The sequence below is a fragment of the Pyrus communis genome, chromosome 16, assembly GCF_041283825.1.
Source record: "Pyrus communis isolate YQ-2024b chromosome 16, ASM4128382v1, whole genome shotgun sequence".
Classification (NCBI taxonomy): domain Eukaryota; kingdom Viridiplantae; phylum Streptophyta; class Magnoliopsida; order Rosales; family Rosaceae; genus Pyrus; species Pyrus communis.
Window position 1 is genome coordinate 13,246,132 of NC_142580.1, and position 17,958 is coordinate 13,264,089.

General features: G+C 39.4%; 1 protein-coding gene across 1 annotated transcript; it reads left to right on the plus strand.

The window, feature by feature from the left end:
* Positions 1-3,460: 3,460 nt before the first annotated feature.
* Positions 3,461-10,087, plus strand: LOC137731562 (pyruvate kinase isozyme A, chloroplastic). The gene is made up of 6 exons (XM_068470701.2): positions 3,461-4,333; positions 4,436-4,526; positions 4,625-4,818; positions 5,976-6,097; positions 8,150-8,628; positions 9,322-10,087. The coding sequence occupies exons 1-6, from the start codon at positions 3,596-3,598 to the stop codon at positions 9,621-9,623; spliced, it is 1,926 nt and encodes a 641-aa protein (XP_068326802.2). The 5' UTR covers positions 3,461-3,595; the 3' UTR covers positions 9,624-10,087.
* Positions 10,088-17,958: the final 7,871 nt, after the last annotated feature.

Consider the following 17,958-nt stretch of genomic DNA (forward strand, 5'->3'; position numbering starts at 1 on the left):
TACAAATATCTTCCGCTCGTGTCAAGCTTCATTTTGGCTTTTGAATCATTACAAATGGTATAAAAATGAGCCTGATCGGAGCTTGGGAAGCTCCGGTTTCCTTCCTCGAGAAATCCAATCTGAAACCAGGTTGACCTGACCCGGGAACCAAGTACCCAGCCCAAAATCTAACCCATTGAACCAGGCCCAATCCACTTAGCCCCCGGCCTAACCCACTAAACCTAACCAGGATCTAACCAAAATCTAAATCAAATAAACCGGCCCAAAACCCTTTGGCCCAATGACCCAAACCCAATCCAAACCCATTAGCCCAATAACCAAGCCCAATGTTATAACCCCGCCTAAGCCTGATTCGAATTCCAGGCCCAAATCTAGTAACTCAATAACCTAGGCCCAAAACCCTTGGCCTATTAACCCTAACCGGATTCGACCCGTTGACCTAACCCATTGACCGTTGGCTGTTGACCTGACCTGTTAACTTCCATTAACCTATTAATGTTGACTGTTGGGTTGACTTTTTCGAATTTCGACCGGGACCTCTCATAAGCTAATTTCGATGTCCTGATTCCAAATCCGCTATCCATTTTCCCAAATTTTATCGCTTTGGTAAAGTTTTACTAAATGGCCTCAAATTGTGTTTAGGTGCATTGGTGGGAAGTGACACCATCATCTCTAGTCCGGCCGACTCCTTGGCAATGGAATACTGTGAGTGGACCTCTTTTTAACTTGCATGTTTTTATAAAATATTAGGTTTGCATTCACAAAAGGCATGATTTCATGATTTTATGTCCATGCACTATTTATGATTTATTTAAATTGCTTTTACAAAATATTTATGATTTCTCAAATTTACGTTTTACGAAAGGTTATGAATATTTGGATTCTCGTATATGAAATTCTATGGCTTTCAAATATGATCTATTTTATAGATTTATGATTATGCGTTATCATGGTTTTATGAGATGAGACTTTGAGCTTTTGAGCTTCGGATTTGAGATGAGATTTTGAGATATGTTTTTGGTGCTTTTCTAGCGGGTTATCATACAACACATCCACAAAACATGGGTGTATAGATGTATATGGCCATAGGACACAGTTGAGGATATTTATGTGTATGTTCTTCTCCGGCATAACTTGGAGTCGTATAGCTTCACCTTTGGGTGATGGACTGGTACTGCCTTCTTGCGAATGAGGAGTGAGATATTTATGCCATACCCCCAACTTCATTGGCAAAACCAGTGTCGGACAGTTTCACTAGCCACAGCTAGTGTTGGTGTGTGATGTTATGTATTTCTTCTCTGGCGTAATTCGTAGTCATACAGCTTCACCTTCAGGTGATGGGGCCTACCATGTTTCTTCACTGGCGTAACCTAGTGTCGTACAACTTCACCTTCGGGTGATGGATATGTACTGCCTTTGGGTGACTATGATACCCCTAGATAGTACATCGTAGATGGGATTTACAAAGGTTTTATGGATTTGCCTTCGGGCGGCTATATTCATTTATGAGCACAGTTTCATACATATTGATTTTATGAACGTTTTCATGGCAGGTAGAGTATTTGGAAAACTACTATATAGTATTATATATATATATATATATATATATATATATATATATATGTTTTCAAAACAAGGGGTTAGTATGTTCAGAAAGAAAATGGTTTTCTTATTATTAGCATTATTATTATAAACTTTGGTCCACTCACATTTTCTGTTTTGCGCCCCCTTCAGGAGTTAGAATCGAGGAACACAATCCAGGCGTCAGGGAAATTCTGCGTTTGGATTTTCGAGCCTTCTAATGGTAGGACCCATTCCTTTGTTCATACCTTTTACAATAATTATTTCACATGATTCTTGATTAGTTGTATGCACTGAACACGATTTTGCTTTGGTTTAATTCGTTATAATTACGTATTCTTAATTGTATGCATGTTTCAAATAGCTTCGTCACCCTCGGGTGTCGGTCATCATGTGCCTATCCTGGTATTTGGGGATATCGGGATTGGAGCGTGTCACTATAGGTCTACTAGACTTTTCTTCCCAATATTGTAAGAATGTCATGCGTTTGAATCAATCTTCATTAGAAAATTAAAAGGGTGAGCGATATGGAAAATTTGTTGTTAAAAGAAAAACATTATGGATTTATGAATGCGTCGATGACAAATTAAATATACAAATTTCAGATGCAACATTTACTCTTCTTCAAAGCACCTAAGTTTTTCTTTTGTGGAAAAAAGAAGGATAAATTACATAAAACTACCTCAACTATTGGGTTATTAACAGTTTCACACCTCGTCTTTAAAAATTTTCAATGTCATACCTTCCGTCAGTTGTCTCTCTCAATTCCTCTATTAAATGCTGACGTGACTTGAGGTGGGGTCCACTTTCTATTAAAAAAATTAATAAAATAATTATTAAAATAATAATTTACCTTTAAAAAAAATACTCAAACACCCAGATCCCATCTTCCCCGACCCCCCTTCCCTTCAACCCAAATCCAAAACCACTCCCACCCACAACATCCTCCTCCTCCGCTGCACCCACCCTCGCACCCATCCCCAAATCCATCCTCCACCTCCTCCTCCGCACCCATCCTCCATCTCTTCCTTCGCACCCACCCTTGCACCCATCCCCAAACCCATCCATTTCTTCCCCCTCCTGTCTTCCCCAAACCCATCGCCACCTCCAACTTCCTTTCCCACCGCCGCCTTTCCTCTTAGCGACGAGACCTAGGCGCGGTCATATGGCGCCAGAGTTTTAGGAACAAGGCAAGGAAAACGGGGTGGCCCCGGAGAAGAGGACGAGAATAAGGATGAGGAGGTCGAGGGCGGGCGACGGCGAGTGCTTGTAGAGGAGGGTGCAATTAGGGTTTGGGGGTTGGATAGGAGGAAGAGGAGGAAGAGGATGTCGTGGGGAGTGGTTTTGGATTTGGGTTGCAAGGAAGGGGGGTCGGGGAAGATAAGATCTAGGTGTTTGAGTTTTTTTTTTTTTTTTTTTTTTTTTTTTTTTTTTTTTTGTTTGTAAGGGTAAATTATTATTTTAATAATTTTTTAATAGAAAGTGAGCCCCACCTCAAGTCACGTCAGCATTTAATAGAGCAATTGACAGACAAATAACGGAAGGTATGACAATGCAACAAATTCAAAGATAAGGTATGACATTGAAACTTTTTAAAGACAAGGTATGAAACTGTCAATGACCCAATAGTTGAGGTAGTTTTATGTAATTTACCCAAAAAAGAAACACAGATCTTCAAATCACCAAATACATTCTCAATCTAAACTGCCAACTGTTAAACACATCATTTGCCACGTGGTAATCATCACCTAATTCTTCGAATTCGGATCCTTGAATCGTGTTCGTTCATCGTACATCGTGCAGTCAGAAATTATTTTAAATATTTTTATTTAAAATTAAACGTAAATAGTATATGATAAAAACTAATCGCACGATGTATGATAATTAAACACGATTTATAAATCCTCAAAATCTCAGCAAAAAGATCCGAAGAGGATCCTGTTGGTAATTCCTCCCCTCGCCCTCATACACGTCTCCGCAAACACGGGACTAGGAAAACGCCGTCGTATAATCCATGCCCATCGGTCTCCAGTCGTTTTTGTCCCTCCTCCATTTTCCTCGCTTTGGAAACTCCTCCCAATTTCCCAAAGCTATCTCCCCTTCGGTAACCCCGCCCAACTATCCGCTTTTAAACGCCTCACCTTCTTCCTCCGTGACCGTACACCGCCGGTCAACACCAGTCACAATGTCGCAGTCCGTACATCTCCTCACCCCTTCCAACCTCGCCATCCCAAAACATCACTCCTCCTTCCTCTCCACCTTCAATCGCCGGTTGCCGGTCACCACCACCACCACAACCGCTTCCCCTTTCTTCCCAAAGCTCTCCATCAGAGCCTCCTCCTCCGATCGCAAGCCTTCCGTTCTCGTCACCGACAACGGCACATCCTCCTCGGGGCTCCAATCCTCTACTTCGCACGCCGACCATGCTCTCTCCAGCTCCATCGAGGTCGACGCGGTCACCGAAGCCGAGCTCCGGGAGAACGGATTCCGCTCCACCAGGCGCACCAAGCTCGTATGCACCATCGGTCCCGCCACCTCCGGATTCGACCAGCTCGAGTCGCTCGCCGTCGGCGGCATGAACGTGGCGCGCATCAACATGTGCCACGGCACCCGCGAGTGGCACCGCGAGGTCATTCAGCGCGTCAGGAGGCTCAACGTCGACAAGGGATACGCCGTCGCCATCATGATGGACACCGAAGGCAGCGAGATTCATATGGGTGATTTGGGTGGCGCCTCCTCCGCCAAAGCCGAGGTCCGTGTGTTTACTTCTTTGTGACATTTTATCAAGCACCTTATGTGCAATGTTTCATGCTGAGTGCTGATTGGCTGATTAGTTTGGTTTTCGAATGTACAGGATGGTGAAGTATGGACTTTTAGTGTAAGAGCTTTCGGCTCCACTCTCCCCCAGAACACCATCAATGTGAGTTATGAAGGTTTTGCTGAAGGTAATTTAATTAGATCACCAAATTTCTTAAATTTTTAATCTTTTCCCGCTTTGTTTTAGTTGAAATGCGAAAATTGATGTATGATATGATGCTTGCAGATGTGAAAGTGGGCGATGAACTGCTTGTGGATGGCGGGATGGTGAGGTTCGAGGTGATTGAGAAGCTTGGTCCTGATGTTAAGTGTAAGTGTACTGATCCTGGTTTGTTGCTGCCTCGGGCTAATTTGACTTTCTGGAGGGACGGGAGTTTAGTGCGAGAACGCAATGCCATGCTTCCCACAATTTCTTCTAAGGTTTGCTCATTATTTTCGTTCTTTTACATATGAAAAACATTGAGGGACTCATCGGGTGATGTATGTATTGAATTTCTAAATGTTATTTTTTGTATGTGACTTACATAGTGAGTAAAATACATAACGATGCCCTGACGAGCCTTCTGTATGTTCCAACTTCCAAATACATATATTTGTCTAGTTATAAACTATAATTGACAATTTGACATTATAACTAAGCTGGCCATTTTGGCCTGTAAACCTGGTATAGGATTCCACAGGGGCGGCATTCCACTCTTTACATTGTTTTTCGAACCGTATTAGCAAGGCTTTCGAATGTGCAAGTTGAATATTGATACATTTGATGTGTCCATTAGGAATCATCAAATTGTTCAAATTGAATTTTTGAATGCATATATGCATCTTCAATCACGTCTAGTGATGGTTCTGTTGCATATGCTTTTGTTTCAATATTTGTCAAAGCGTGTTCAAAACTAGTTAATTATTTAATGCCATTACTTTGAAAAGAGGAGAATAAGTTTCGAAAGGCTGAGCTAAAAGTCTAAGACTACACTTTTATATTCATCTTTTCTTCAACTTCCACATATGTTTATTTTCAGTTCTGAAATGACTTTCGTTTCTAAGATTCTCAAATTTAAATTATACTACTTTCTTCTGGTAAGCACAGCTTTGTCATATTATTACTATTTGGATAACTCTATTGTTGGTTTGTAAGCATGGAGTTATGGTTTCAGTGCATTAGTGTCTTCTGATATGAAGCATCCTTACCTACAAATTTCGTATCACAAAGATGGATTGTCTCTTGAGCGAGATTACATAAAGGAATCCCAAGTTTTGAATATTTTCATAATTATTAATTCGTGTCACAATCTCAAATTGGTCATAAGGCTAATTCTATACTCTGATAACCTTGTCTGGACTCTGGGGTATGGTCTGGTCTAACTTCAATTCTTAAAAGCATAATCATGAATTGGCAAACTTTGAAAAGTGTATATCATTTGTGCTTGTATATGCTAGCAATGACATGCATTTGTTATTGTTCTTCATTTCTTCTGTTATTGCTAAAATCTACTTGTGTTTTATTTCCACTTAATAATATTGGGAAGTTCTTTAAACTTATCTTTTGTTCTCAGACTTTGAGTTTTCAATATATTCAGGATTGGTTGGACATTGATTTTGGGATTGCAGAGGGTGTTGATTTTATCGCTGTATCTTTTGTCAAGTCTGCGGAAGTGATTAATCATCTTAAAAGCTATATTGCTGCACGGTCACGAGATAGGTAAAGAACTTAAGTCTTAAATACATATATTATACATATACATTTACATATTATTTCGTGGTCATATGTTTTCGTTCCATTATGAAGCCTCCTTTCTGTTGTTCCTATTGAGTATTGAGTCAGTGCTCCTGTTAGGCCATCTCCAACCGAAAGGGGGCCAAAGGGCCATGTTTAGCCCTTTAGCCTTGCAAGAAATTATTTTTTAATGAACAATGTCAGGCCATATTTTGTACCATCTACAACCAAAGGGGCCAAAAGTCATAGGCCAAAACATAGCTCTTTGACAAAAAACTCATCTCCAACCGGAGGGGGCTATTTTTTAATATGTTCTATAACGAAAAGAACCTCCGAACAATAACCAACCAATAATAAAAAAGGTTGTACCTAAATCAATGTATTAAAAGGCGGAGGCGTTCCATGGGTAGTCCCGCCTAGGCGTGAGGCAAGGCCTCACAGGACCTAAATAATTTAATATATATTGTATATATAATTATATATTGAGATTAGAGTACTAAAAAACTTGAATTTTGAAACAAATTATGGTGGTTTGGAGAATTTTGAAACAAATTGAGGTACGAGATTGTTGTAAATTTGAAATATAGGATTGGGATTGAGAATTTAGGGTTTGAGGAATTGGGGAATTGTGGAATTGGGGATGGGGTGAAATATAGCAGAGAGAATTGGGTATTGGTTGGTTACAGAGAAAATGGGATATTGGGTGGTGAAAATAGCAGAGAATGACTGCAGTGATTATACAAATAAATAAATAATTAGACTTGGGCAAAGCGACGTCGTTTTGGGCCAAGTCTTTATAAAAAATAAAAAACCTTTCTTCTTCCTTGCGTGGTCGTCTTCTTCGTGAAGACGCTGCTGCAACATAGTTACAGAGCACAGAGTTTTCCAGAAAATTTCAGATTTCAAGCAAGATTTTGGATCACGGAAATGCCCAGTCAACGCCTCAGGTGCGCCTCAGCCGCCTAGGTGCGTCCCGACGAAGCCTAAGCGAGTTTCTGCCCAATCCAAGAAAACAGAGGCAAAATTGCCAAAGCCCCGCCTCCAAGGCCACCTAGGCATGCCCCGAGGCATGTCTTTAAAACACTGACCTAAATCAACGTCACTAAATAGTTTAATGTTAGGTTTATGAAATAAATTTAATTTAATTACGTATATATGCAACATTCCACTGGACCAACCCCAATGATACTTTGGCTCTTGCATGCGTCCTGGTTGTATTATTAATTTTTTTAAGCCCAAATTAAGGTTTAATTATTAGTTTGTCCACATGCATGGTATAATTCTTTTTGCAAAAGTACATAAGATAATATACTAAAAAAAGTACATAATATAAGAAAAATATATAAATAATATTATGAAATTTTAATAGTCAATACCGTGGATGTGATTACTTGCAAGATATGCAATTAAAATGTTTATTTTGTGTACGAAAAGAAGAGATAATTAATTAACTTTTTGCTAAAGCTGCTTTAATTAATTAAGTGGATGCATCACTTAAGAAGAGGTTCTGCTGCAATATTGTTTCTTTCAACCGACATGTGATTAAGCATGGAACTTGTCTGGTTTATGGGACCAGAAGGCGCTGGCTGGGCTGCTGCATCGGGCTGGCTGGCTGGCTCATTTTGGCTAGCCCGCTGGCTTGGTGTCTTATTTATGGTCTGTTGGGGCCCACAAGCCCTTTGGCCTAGCCCTCGGTTGGAGACGGTTTTCGTGTCAAAATAGGCTATATTTTGGCCTATGGCCCTTTAGCTGGGTTGGTTGGAGATGGCCTTAGTTCTTTCAGTGTTAAGAGATTTGATATTTCTTTCTACCACCTATATATATTTTGTAAGGTTTGTGGTTTGTGAAATTTCTTTTAATACGTTGGTTGTGCAATCATTTTGATTGAATAATTAAAGGTTAATATACCTATGTGCCACTTGAATTAGATATACTGAGATAAATATCATTCCCACTGAATATTTTGTTCTACTTTGTCCAAGATGGTTAACATGTGTTCCTCATTTAAGATAATTTTTTAAAATTATTTTGCTGCAGTGATGTTGCTGTTATTGCAAAGATAGAGAGTATTGACTCGCTAAAGAACTTGGAAGAGATCATTCAAGCATCAGATGGAGCAATGGTAGCAAGAGGAGATCTCGGTGCTCAGATACCACTAGAACAGGTCCCAGCAGCCCAGCAAAAGATTGTTCAAGTTTGTCGGCAGCTAAATAAGCCAGTCATTGTGGCTTCTCAACTACTTGAATCTATGATTGAATATCCTACGCCCACTAGAGCCGAAGTGGCTGATGTTTCTGAAGCAGTGAGGCAGCGCGCTGATGCTTTGATGCTTTCTGGTGAGTCGGCTATGGGCCAGTTCCCAGAAAAGTCATTGGCTGTTCTCAGAAGTGTTAGTTTGAGGATTGAAAGATGGTGGAGGGAAGAGAAACGTCATGAAGCTATGGAACTGCCAGCTATTGGAACTTCATTTTCTGACGGTATTTCAGAGGAGATTTGCATTTCTGCTGCCAAGATGGGTAAGTATTCGCTAAATACGTTTCTAAGTGAGCTAAGCTAAGTAGTTATCTGTTTGTTTGCATGAATAATAGTACTATGGTTAGGGAACTCCCTGGGTTGGTCGTGTCTGTCAATATAAACTACTTGTAATAGATCTACACTGAGAGTCTTGATGTAAAGGGCTCCTGTGTTCTCTTAGGGTGGATTTATGCCAGGATTTCCATCTAGTGTAATATAAATCGCATCTTTCACTATAAGCAATAAACTAATAACAAAAGCAAATTTCTCACTTATACCAAACACACACACCCACATGAAAGTAATGTTGAGATAATCATATGTGATTTATGCATTTTGGTAGCCACATTGTATCTGGATTCTTTGTTCCAAAATGTTTTCCTTTTTTTATTGTATAAAATGCAGCTCCTAAGTTGCAGCAAAGCTGAACCAACATATCCAAATGACATAAAAAATAATCTATTTTCTCATCTTATAACTTTTTTTGGGATAGCATTTTGGCTGCATCTATTTTAAACATTTTAGTTCTTGCATGTCTTCATTTATTCTCAACCTCCTCGTAAGATGGCTAATTCAAAGGAATGATTATATTAGTATTGAGTTTATTGATCCTTTCTGTTGAATTATATTCTTGTTTTAGTCATCGCTTTTTTCTGCATTTGGAACAATATCTTGATGTGGTTTGCATTTTGCAGCCAATAATTTGGAGGTAGATGCTCTTTTTGTCTATACAAAGACAGGCCACATGGCATCTCTCTTGTCTCGCTGCCGGCCAGACTGCCCAATCTTTGCTTTTACTAACACGACATCTGTACGGAGACGTCTGAACCTACAGTGGGGTCTGATACCGTTTAGGGTGAGCTTCTCCGATGATATGGAGAGCAACCTTAATAAAACCTTCTCGTTGCTGAAGGCCAGGAATTTGATCAAGTCAGGCGACCTTGTTATTGCTGTCTCAGACGTCTTGCAGTGCATCCAAGTTATGAATGTTCCTTGAAAACTGGATTTCGTTTAGCCTGGAAGCATTTTCTCGATCCTTCTAGATTGTGTCATCTATCAAACTGCTAAGTTAATTGCTTTTGGTTGAAAGAAAAAAGGGGAAATCTGGAGGTGACTCAGCCTTCCCCTAATGATCTTCCCGGAGCAGGCCTCAAGATCCATCGTAAAGTTCACAGGAGCTGCCTGGTATTGTTCATGAATTACCTTGTGAAATTAGTTTGCTTAATTAGTTTTAGGGCTATGACGAGAACCGTATCGTTGAAAGGCAGAGAAATATCTTTATGTTTTGGGATTACAGACATAATGTTCCTATGTATTGTTTTGATGTGTTACTAAAATTCGATCAAGCATGATCAACAATTAACCATTTTCAAGTTACTGTTTAATGTCACCCACTGGTTTCTGAAATTGAATGTATTTGGGTTACTCATGTTGTTGAAATAAGTGGATGTAATTCATTTAGATCGTTGTAATTTTATTTTTTCACGTAGCCACATTGATTGGATTGCAGATGTGCTTTTTATCGATGCGTTCGATGCATCCAAGTTTGAATCTTTTTTTATAATCTAGTGGAATTTGAAGTAGAATACTGTACAAATATAACTTCATAATATCATCAAATATGTAAGCTTGGGCATTCATTGCTGTATTGGGCTTTGAGCGAATATTCCCTTTTTTCTCAATTGCATATTGGTGTGAAAATTCTAGATAAGAAATGAGTACGGTGGCATATATTCAAGTAATAAAAGATATGTACAATGAGCAACGACTTGCTAAGAACTTAAGGATAAATTAAAAGTTTCACATAATCATATGATTACACCAAGGTTCATCTTTAAGTTCTCTATCTTTTTGTATTGGTAATGGACAAGTTAACATGACATATTCAAGATGATAGCACTTGGTGTATGCTTTTCGTAAATAATATAGTGCTAATAGATAAAATGCAAGAGAGAGTGCAAAGCTTAACTTTTGGCAAAAAGTGTTGAATTTAAAGGTCTTCGCCTAAGTAGGTCAAAGACAAAGTATATGGAGTGCAAGTTCAGTGAGGGTCCAAATAAGATAGGAGTGAGAAATGGAGATCAGGAAGTACCAAAGAGTAAACACTTTCGTTATCTTGGATTCTATCTTGCACAAAGATGAAGAACTAGATGGAGATCTCAACCATAGAGTACAAGTTAAAAAGTGAAAGAGTGCATCATGTGTGTTGTGCGATTGTCGTATGCTAGTAAAGCTCGAGAAATTTTTTTATAGGATGACAATAAGGCCATCAATACTTTATGGCATGAAATGTTGGGTAATAAAAAAGTAGCAAGTGGAGAAAATGAATGTAGCAGAGATGACAATACTCCGTTGAATGTGCTGGGACACAAATAAGGATAGGATTAAGAACGAAGATATAATCACAACCGTCAAGAATATAAAATTTTGCCAAAATTGAACTTTGCCATTGGACCCCAGGCACCCCAGCATGGTCGGGTACAGGCTAGAAGCAAGAAACAAGCCAAAATTTGGATTTGGATCCTCTCCTGAGCCCAAGGAGAGGATCCTCTTGATCAAGACATGTGGACGGTTGGATTTTCATCCAACAACTATAATTATTATAACTTCAAAGTGATCCCTCTGTTTGTAGCCGTTAGATTTTCATCCAACGGCCCACGTGTCTTGATCAGGAGGATCCTCTCCTTGAGCTCAGGAGAAAATTTGGCTTTTTAGTTGAGAAAAGGCAGACCAAAAGGAGCAGCTGCAGGCTGTAGTAGAAGGAGCCCAAGACCGAGCACAAATAAAAGGCCCAACATGTGGCAAAAAAAAACTTGGGCTGCTGGCCCAAATGTTTTTTAGCCCTTTTTTCTTCGCAAAAAACCTAAGCCCCAAAATGGAGGAAAAAAAAAAAAAACAGTCTAAGCCCAAACAGTGGGCTGGGTGTTGCGGGCTGTTGGGATCTAAAAATGTCATATACTAATCGTTGTGAAAGCGTCACAACCCAAGCTTAAATTCATGCATAAAGTATGAAACAAAGAGTATGCAAATTTACGATCATACCATGTTAATAAAGTTTATTGGATGCCAAGCCCATGCAAATCACGCATATTTATCATGGTAACCTATATTATAATATGAATATATTAGTATTATGATACGAGTCACACCATGCACATGTCATGCTTAAATGAGCCCATGCCACTTAATGGGGCTTGTCGTGTGGTTTGTGGTGTTGATGGTTATGGATGTTCATTGGCCTATGTGGAATTAGAATTGTGGAAGACTTTTGGGCTGCTTGGGAGCACCAAAAGTCCTAGTCCATGATTTTTGCTTCTCGTGGGTAGGCTTGAAAGAGATAATAGCTTTAACCTTACTCTTTTCCGTTGCAAACCAACTAGAATACATAGGAAACAACCAAAACCCAAAGCTGTACTAACCAAATCACATGTTCATCTAGAGTCGCGCGTTCCTTTTATTGTGCAGAAAGGAATCTTTCTTTTCAAGCTCACACATGAAAAAGAAGAGAGAAAGCAAGGATGAGCATTACTAAAGCTGGACGCATGTTGTGGGACTTGGTTCAGGAAAGGTGTTGTTGGACTTGATCCAGGGAAGGAGAAACTTTGGGCAGTGTGTTCAAGCAGACTTCACAAGGCTCCTAGCCTCTGCAGCATTATACCAACAAGCAAACTTCACAAGGCTCCTAGCCTCTGTAGCATTATACCAACAAGGAAACCTGTAGCTGCAGCCAAGGAAAGATGAAGGAAGACTTAGCTGAATATGGGTTCAGGTATGATTCAACTAACGATGACTATAAAATTGTCAAACTTGTGCAGTTTTCTACCAGAGATTATGTTAGGGAAATTTTATTTAAACCCATGTAACATCTTTCTACATCCAACTTAAATTTTAAATATTAATTGTCTTTTTTACCCTATTGCATAATTACTATCAAGTACAATATAAAATTAATAATAAAACTTAAATTTATCAATAAACCCACACCCTATAATTAAACCCTACCATCACTCCTTATTTATCCGATCTTCATTCCGGCTAAAACCCTATAAGCTCTTAAAGAGAAAAAACAAGTTTTTTTTTATTGATAGATGGTGATAAAGTTTTGATCAATCCTCCAACTAAGTTATGACTCGACTTATGGAAATTTTTTGTTCGTTTGGTTTCAATTTTTCTTTAGAGTTAGAAGATGAGCATTTGCTTTTTAATTTTTTTTTGTCAATCCCAGATTGCTCACGGTTTAAACTTTTTGCACTTGCCAAAGTGAAAGTATTAAACAATTGTTGTGCACACCAAATTTCTAGGATATATATGAAACCCTTTCTATGAATATAAGTTTTTTAATATTTGTTTAAAGGAGATCTCCACATCAATTAGATTGCAGACAAAACAATTTGGTTTATGGCCCAAAATAACAACTACTGTACTTGAATATGCTCACAAATACTTTAACCTTCAGAAGATTCAAGTATATTCAAAACTCAAGGTTTTGATTAGAAAAATACGAGTATAAATTACAAAAACATTAACATGTGAAGATGAATGTTAGTTTTAAACAACTATTTTTTTATCCAATGTTAATAATAGCAATTATACTAGTCACTAGTATATATACAAAGAGTATCGTTGTTTAAAACTTAAGGGTTGTTTAAAACTCAAGGGTTGTTTAAAACTCAAGGCTTTGTTAGATATATTGACACTTGCCATGAAAACAATTAAAGAATTTGGAAATGGATTGGAATTGGGACTAGTTAGTTGAAGAGATCACGGTGGAAAGAGGGACAAATGACCCATAATGTTTTTTTGACTTTTGAGTCCCTTTGAAAACAAAACTATTCAATTTGAGAATTTATTTTTTAAATGAGTGTAAAGATAATTTTACATTTTGAATTGGATTTGGAAGGATAGTTTATGTCACATCCCGGCCCGGGGCGGATCACTTCCCGGGCCCGCTCCACTACCGTAGCACGATATTGTCCGCTTTGGGCTTACCATTCCCTCACGGTTTTGTTTTTGGGAACTCACGAGCAACTTCCCAGTGGGTCACCCCCGAAGCCAGTGAGCTCTCAAAAGGCCTCGTGCTAGGTAGGGATAAGAATATACATTTAAGAATCACTCCCCTGGGCGATGTGGGATGTCACAATCCACCCCCTTAGGGGCCCGACGTCCTCGTTGGCACACACGCGACCAAGGTTAGGCTCTGATACCAAACTGTCACATCCCGGCCCGGGACGGATCACTTCCCGGGCCCACTCCACTACCGTAGCACGATATTGTCCGCTTTGGACTTACCATTCCCTCACGGTTTTGTTTTTGGGAACTCACGAGCAACTTCCCAGTGGGTCACCCATCATGGGATTGCTCTAGCCCCCTTCTCGCTTAACTTCGGAGTTCCTAAGGAACCTAAAGCTAGTGAGCTCCCAAAAGGCCTCGTGCTAGGTAGGGATGAGAATATACATTTAAGGATCACTCCCCTGAGCGATGTGGGATGTCACAGTTTAGGTAAAAAATTTTGGTTTAAAGATATATTAGTTCTTTAATTAAAAATAATATAGGTGTAGAGAATAAGTTGAGTGTAGAAAAATGTTAAATAGGTTCAAATAAAATTTCCCATTATGTTATTGTGGGTTCTCAAGTCAGTGTATATAGCCTAAAATCGAACTCATGGAAAATGATCCAAAACATGCCTTGCAACGGTTTTAAAATGCATGAAATTCAAATCATCTTTTTGAATGGTGCTCTCAATTGGGTGATGTATAACCCATTAGATATAAACCAGAACATAATTTTGACATTAGATCTTGCCAGTGAGAAGTATAACCAATTTCCGACTCATACCGTCGATGATGCGGATATTATGTCGTTGGAGGTATTGGGAGACTGTATGCACTTGTGTTAGACATCTAGACGACCGAATAGATTGTTGGATTCTGAAGGAACATGGCGTGAATGAATCTTGGACCATGCTTTATTCTATTCGGCATGGAGATGTGCCTTGGTTGTATGATTCTTGCAAGCCTTTGGTGCTTACAAAGAATAGTGAAGTGATTTTTTTTATGACAGACATGGGTAGGCTTTGTTGGGTTGATTTAGCGAAAAAAAGTGTCAAGGAAATTGAAATTGGTGGTCTTCATTGTTGCTCTGAAGCAACCATTTGCATGGGGAGCCTTTGCCTTCTTGATGGAGACCCTTTAATTTTTTTGGAGGCAGAAGATATCCCCCTCTCCTTTCTGAGAAAAGGAAGATTTCCAGCAGTGAAAGGCCTCTGGATCTTGTAGCAAAGCAACCAGAAGATGATCAGAATCTGGGAGAAAAGTAGTTTATTGGCACAACAATTCCGTGCAATTACAAGTTATGAATCTTTTTGGTTTTTAATGCAACATTATTAGTAATTTTCTTGGTTTTCAGACTTGTTTTCAACTGGTATCATTATAAATTCACCTCTGCTTCGGTGGTGCATGACTTTATTTTCGTTCTTATGGCCTTCTGGTATCTCGCACATATCTTACAACAGTTCTGTGCAAAAGATAGAAGTTGATACTTGCACTCCGCGATGCTACTTGCACTACGCGATGCTATTATAAGTTGGAAAATAACGACGTCTTCTGAATGTGTATGGTAATGGAAAAGGTGATAAATGCACTAAGCAGTGTTACATATTTACGAATTGACGGTTTTCTTGGCTTGAAAAAGTGGCAAAATAGGAACGAGGAACACAAGGTGACATGCATTTGTGGTTTTGTATTTCCTGCATCATCTGTTCTGCGAATGCATCTCATTTCTGTAATAACCTTATTCTGAAGAAGAGAAAGGTACAATAATACTTTTGCATAGAAATGAAATTAAAAGAATTGGCTCTGAATAATCTTATTCTGAAGAGAAAGGTAAGGACTGCAAGACATACGACACTGAGGAGGGCCAACACCAACAAGGAGCCTCTCGAAGAGAAGTTGCATCTGCACTCCTCAAAATGCAATTTCTCCGTAATGTTTTTATAAGGGAGACATGTATGATTATTATTTTTCGAGTATTAATAACAGTTTCTGAAAATAAATTCAAACTTTGCACAGAGTTTTGCCTTTTTCCTGTAATCAAATTAGAAACTCTTTGGTCGAGGTGAGATTCTATGTGTTGAAGGTTGGGGTGTTTTCATTGTGCTGCAACTTGCGTGGAACAATGAAAATTGAGAAGATTATGGTGGATCACATTCTGCACTTGCAGTACAACTGATTTTAAATGCAAAAGTGGATAATCACCCTTTGCGAAGTTTAGTCTTCAATTATCGTGCTCTTATGCAGCATAGTTGGTGTTGTGAAATTCTACATATTTACAGTAAGAAGAATTTTGTTGTTGATCATTTAGCTCGGTTGGATTTGTCATACAATTTGGGTCAGTATTTTTTGAGCAATCTCCTCTGTGTCCCTGATTGCTAGTTGTAGATATAGTTGGGGTCTCGTGGCATGTTGATATTCCTGTGTAGTCTTTTCTTTCCTTTGGGGCTTATGCGTCACTCTTAACCTACAAAAAAATTAGGACATAGACATTGCAGTTGGCCTTGGTTTAAAAATGTAAGGGTATGTTTATTTGCCTTCATTAAGTGAAATTCGACTAGATTGGACTAGAAAGTAGTCTAATCTCGTGTCAGTTATTTGCTTTGGCAACTTTAGGGGTGCGTTTGTTGCACCGAACTATCTCGGACTGGATTAGCTTCAGGGACTAAGCTAGACTGGCTTAGACTAGACTAAGCTAGACTGACTTAATGAAGCGTTTGGTGCAATGTCGGACTAAAAAGAAGGATAATAACAAACTACAATATTATATTTTTTAATTCATATCTAATAATATTATATTAATTAATTCTATCTTTTTTATTCTAATAATACTCTCCCTCTCTTTGGAAGCCTCCATCCTTTTCTCCCTCTTTATCTCCCTCATTCTCTCCGTTCCACACTCTCTTTCCCTTTCCTCTTTTTTCCGATTAATTGCCAAAAAAAATCTGCAAAACGAAGAATCGAGCTTGGTTTCTTTAGTTTTTGCTCGCTGAAAGATTCCAACTGGAGGGAGCTTTCCAAGTTCGTGGATTCAATCAGAGCCGCAAGTCTGTGGAGCGGCGGAACCGGCCTGCAGCAATTCCCAAGCATGCTTAGAATATCTTCTACGCAGGAGAAGCCGACTGCTAATGAGTCGCCGCCGCAGCAGCAGAACTACAGTACCATCAGGATGGAGCAACCGTCGTCGTTGCGGCCGAGTTCGAGCCGAGCTCGAATCTTGGCGGAGCAGAAAGAGAAGAAAACGAGGAGAGAAGAGGAGGGGAAGGGGGAATTGGTGAAAGGGAATGATAGTGGTTCTCAGCATTTGTGAACATAGGAGCAGCGGAAGATGCAAGGGAGTTAGTCCCCGCTAATCCCATGGTTCTCAACGGGTTTGCTAGCGAGGGAGTTAGTCCCCGCGAGTCCCTTCTAATCTCATTAAACTTAGTCCCGGACTATTAACAAACACGGAACTTGACTACTACATAGTCCAATCCAAACCAGCTAAAGCTAGCAAGCTCAAACAAACAAACCCTAGTAGGTTTAAGTTTCACTCGCTTCGACTGGAGGCCTCACTAGATGGTCTTAGCGAGACTTTCCGAAAACCATAGAACTACTAAGACCTTCTCTTTCTCTCTCACTTTCTCGTCCTCGCCTTGTTGAAGCTTGTCAGCATCGTAGCCTTCCTAGCGTCCTCAACCATGCCGAAGCTCCTCAACGTTCTCGCCTTCCTAGTGCCTCCTGAGACCCAAGCCTCAGACGTCGATCAGACCAAGCTCCTTGCTCGTGCCCTCCAATTGGGCTCCATCCTCCTCGTAATTTATTCAGATTTTGGGGATTGAATTGAATAGAAATGTTAAGGTAGAGACAAGGAACTAGAGTAGGAACTAGAAGGAGAAAGAGGTGGGAGAGGGTTGTTAGGCTCGAATCAATGGTCGCGGAGGCAAAATTGCAATTTGGAGTTGTAAATTGAAAATTAGAAGAAACAAGAGGAGGAGAGGAGAGTAGCGGCTCCCCTTTGCTGCTGATGTTTCTAATTTCCAAAGAGCGAATCCTGCTTGATTTTGTGGTAAAGTTTAGGATTTGATTGTGGGTTAGTGATGTTGTGTATTTTCATTATCCTGCTTGATTTTATGGTTAAATTTCTTCTGGGTCCCTTGATTATTGCAATTCGGTTGCTAAATTTGAAGACCCACTTCTAGTTTTTGTTCATGGGCTTTCTGTAGCTCTGTGAAGAAGCAATGTGGAAAAGGTAGGCCTTTGCATCTCATTTGTAATTTTTTCAGCAGTTTCAGATTCTGGGTT

Bases quoted from the DNA above. Each gene is read 5' to 3' on its own strand.
- LOC137731562 (XM_068470701.2), top strand. From the start codon at position 3,596: ATGCCCATCGGTCTCCAGTCGTTTTTGTCCCTCCTCCATTTTCCTCGC. The intron at 4,527-4,624 runs GTAATTTAATTA...TGATGCTTGCAG, and splicing joins TTATGAAGGTTTTGCTGAAG to ATGTGAAAGTGGGCGATGAA. The intron at 8,629-9,321 runs GTAAGTATTCGC...TGCATTTTGCAG, and splicing joins CATTTCTGCTGCCAAGATGG to CCAATAATTTGGAGGTAGAT.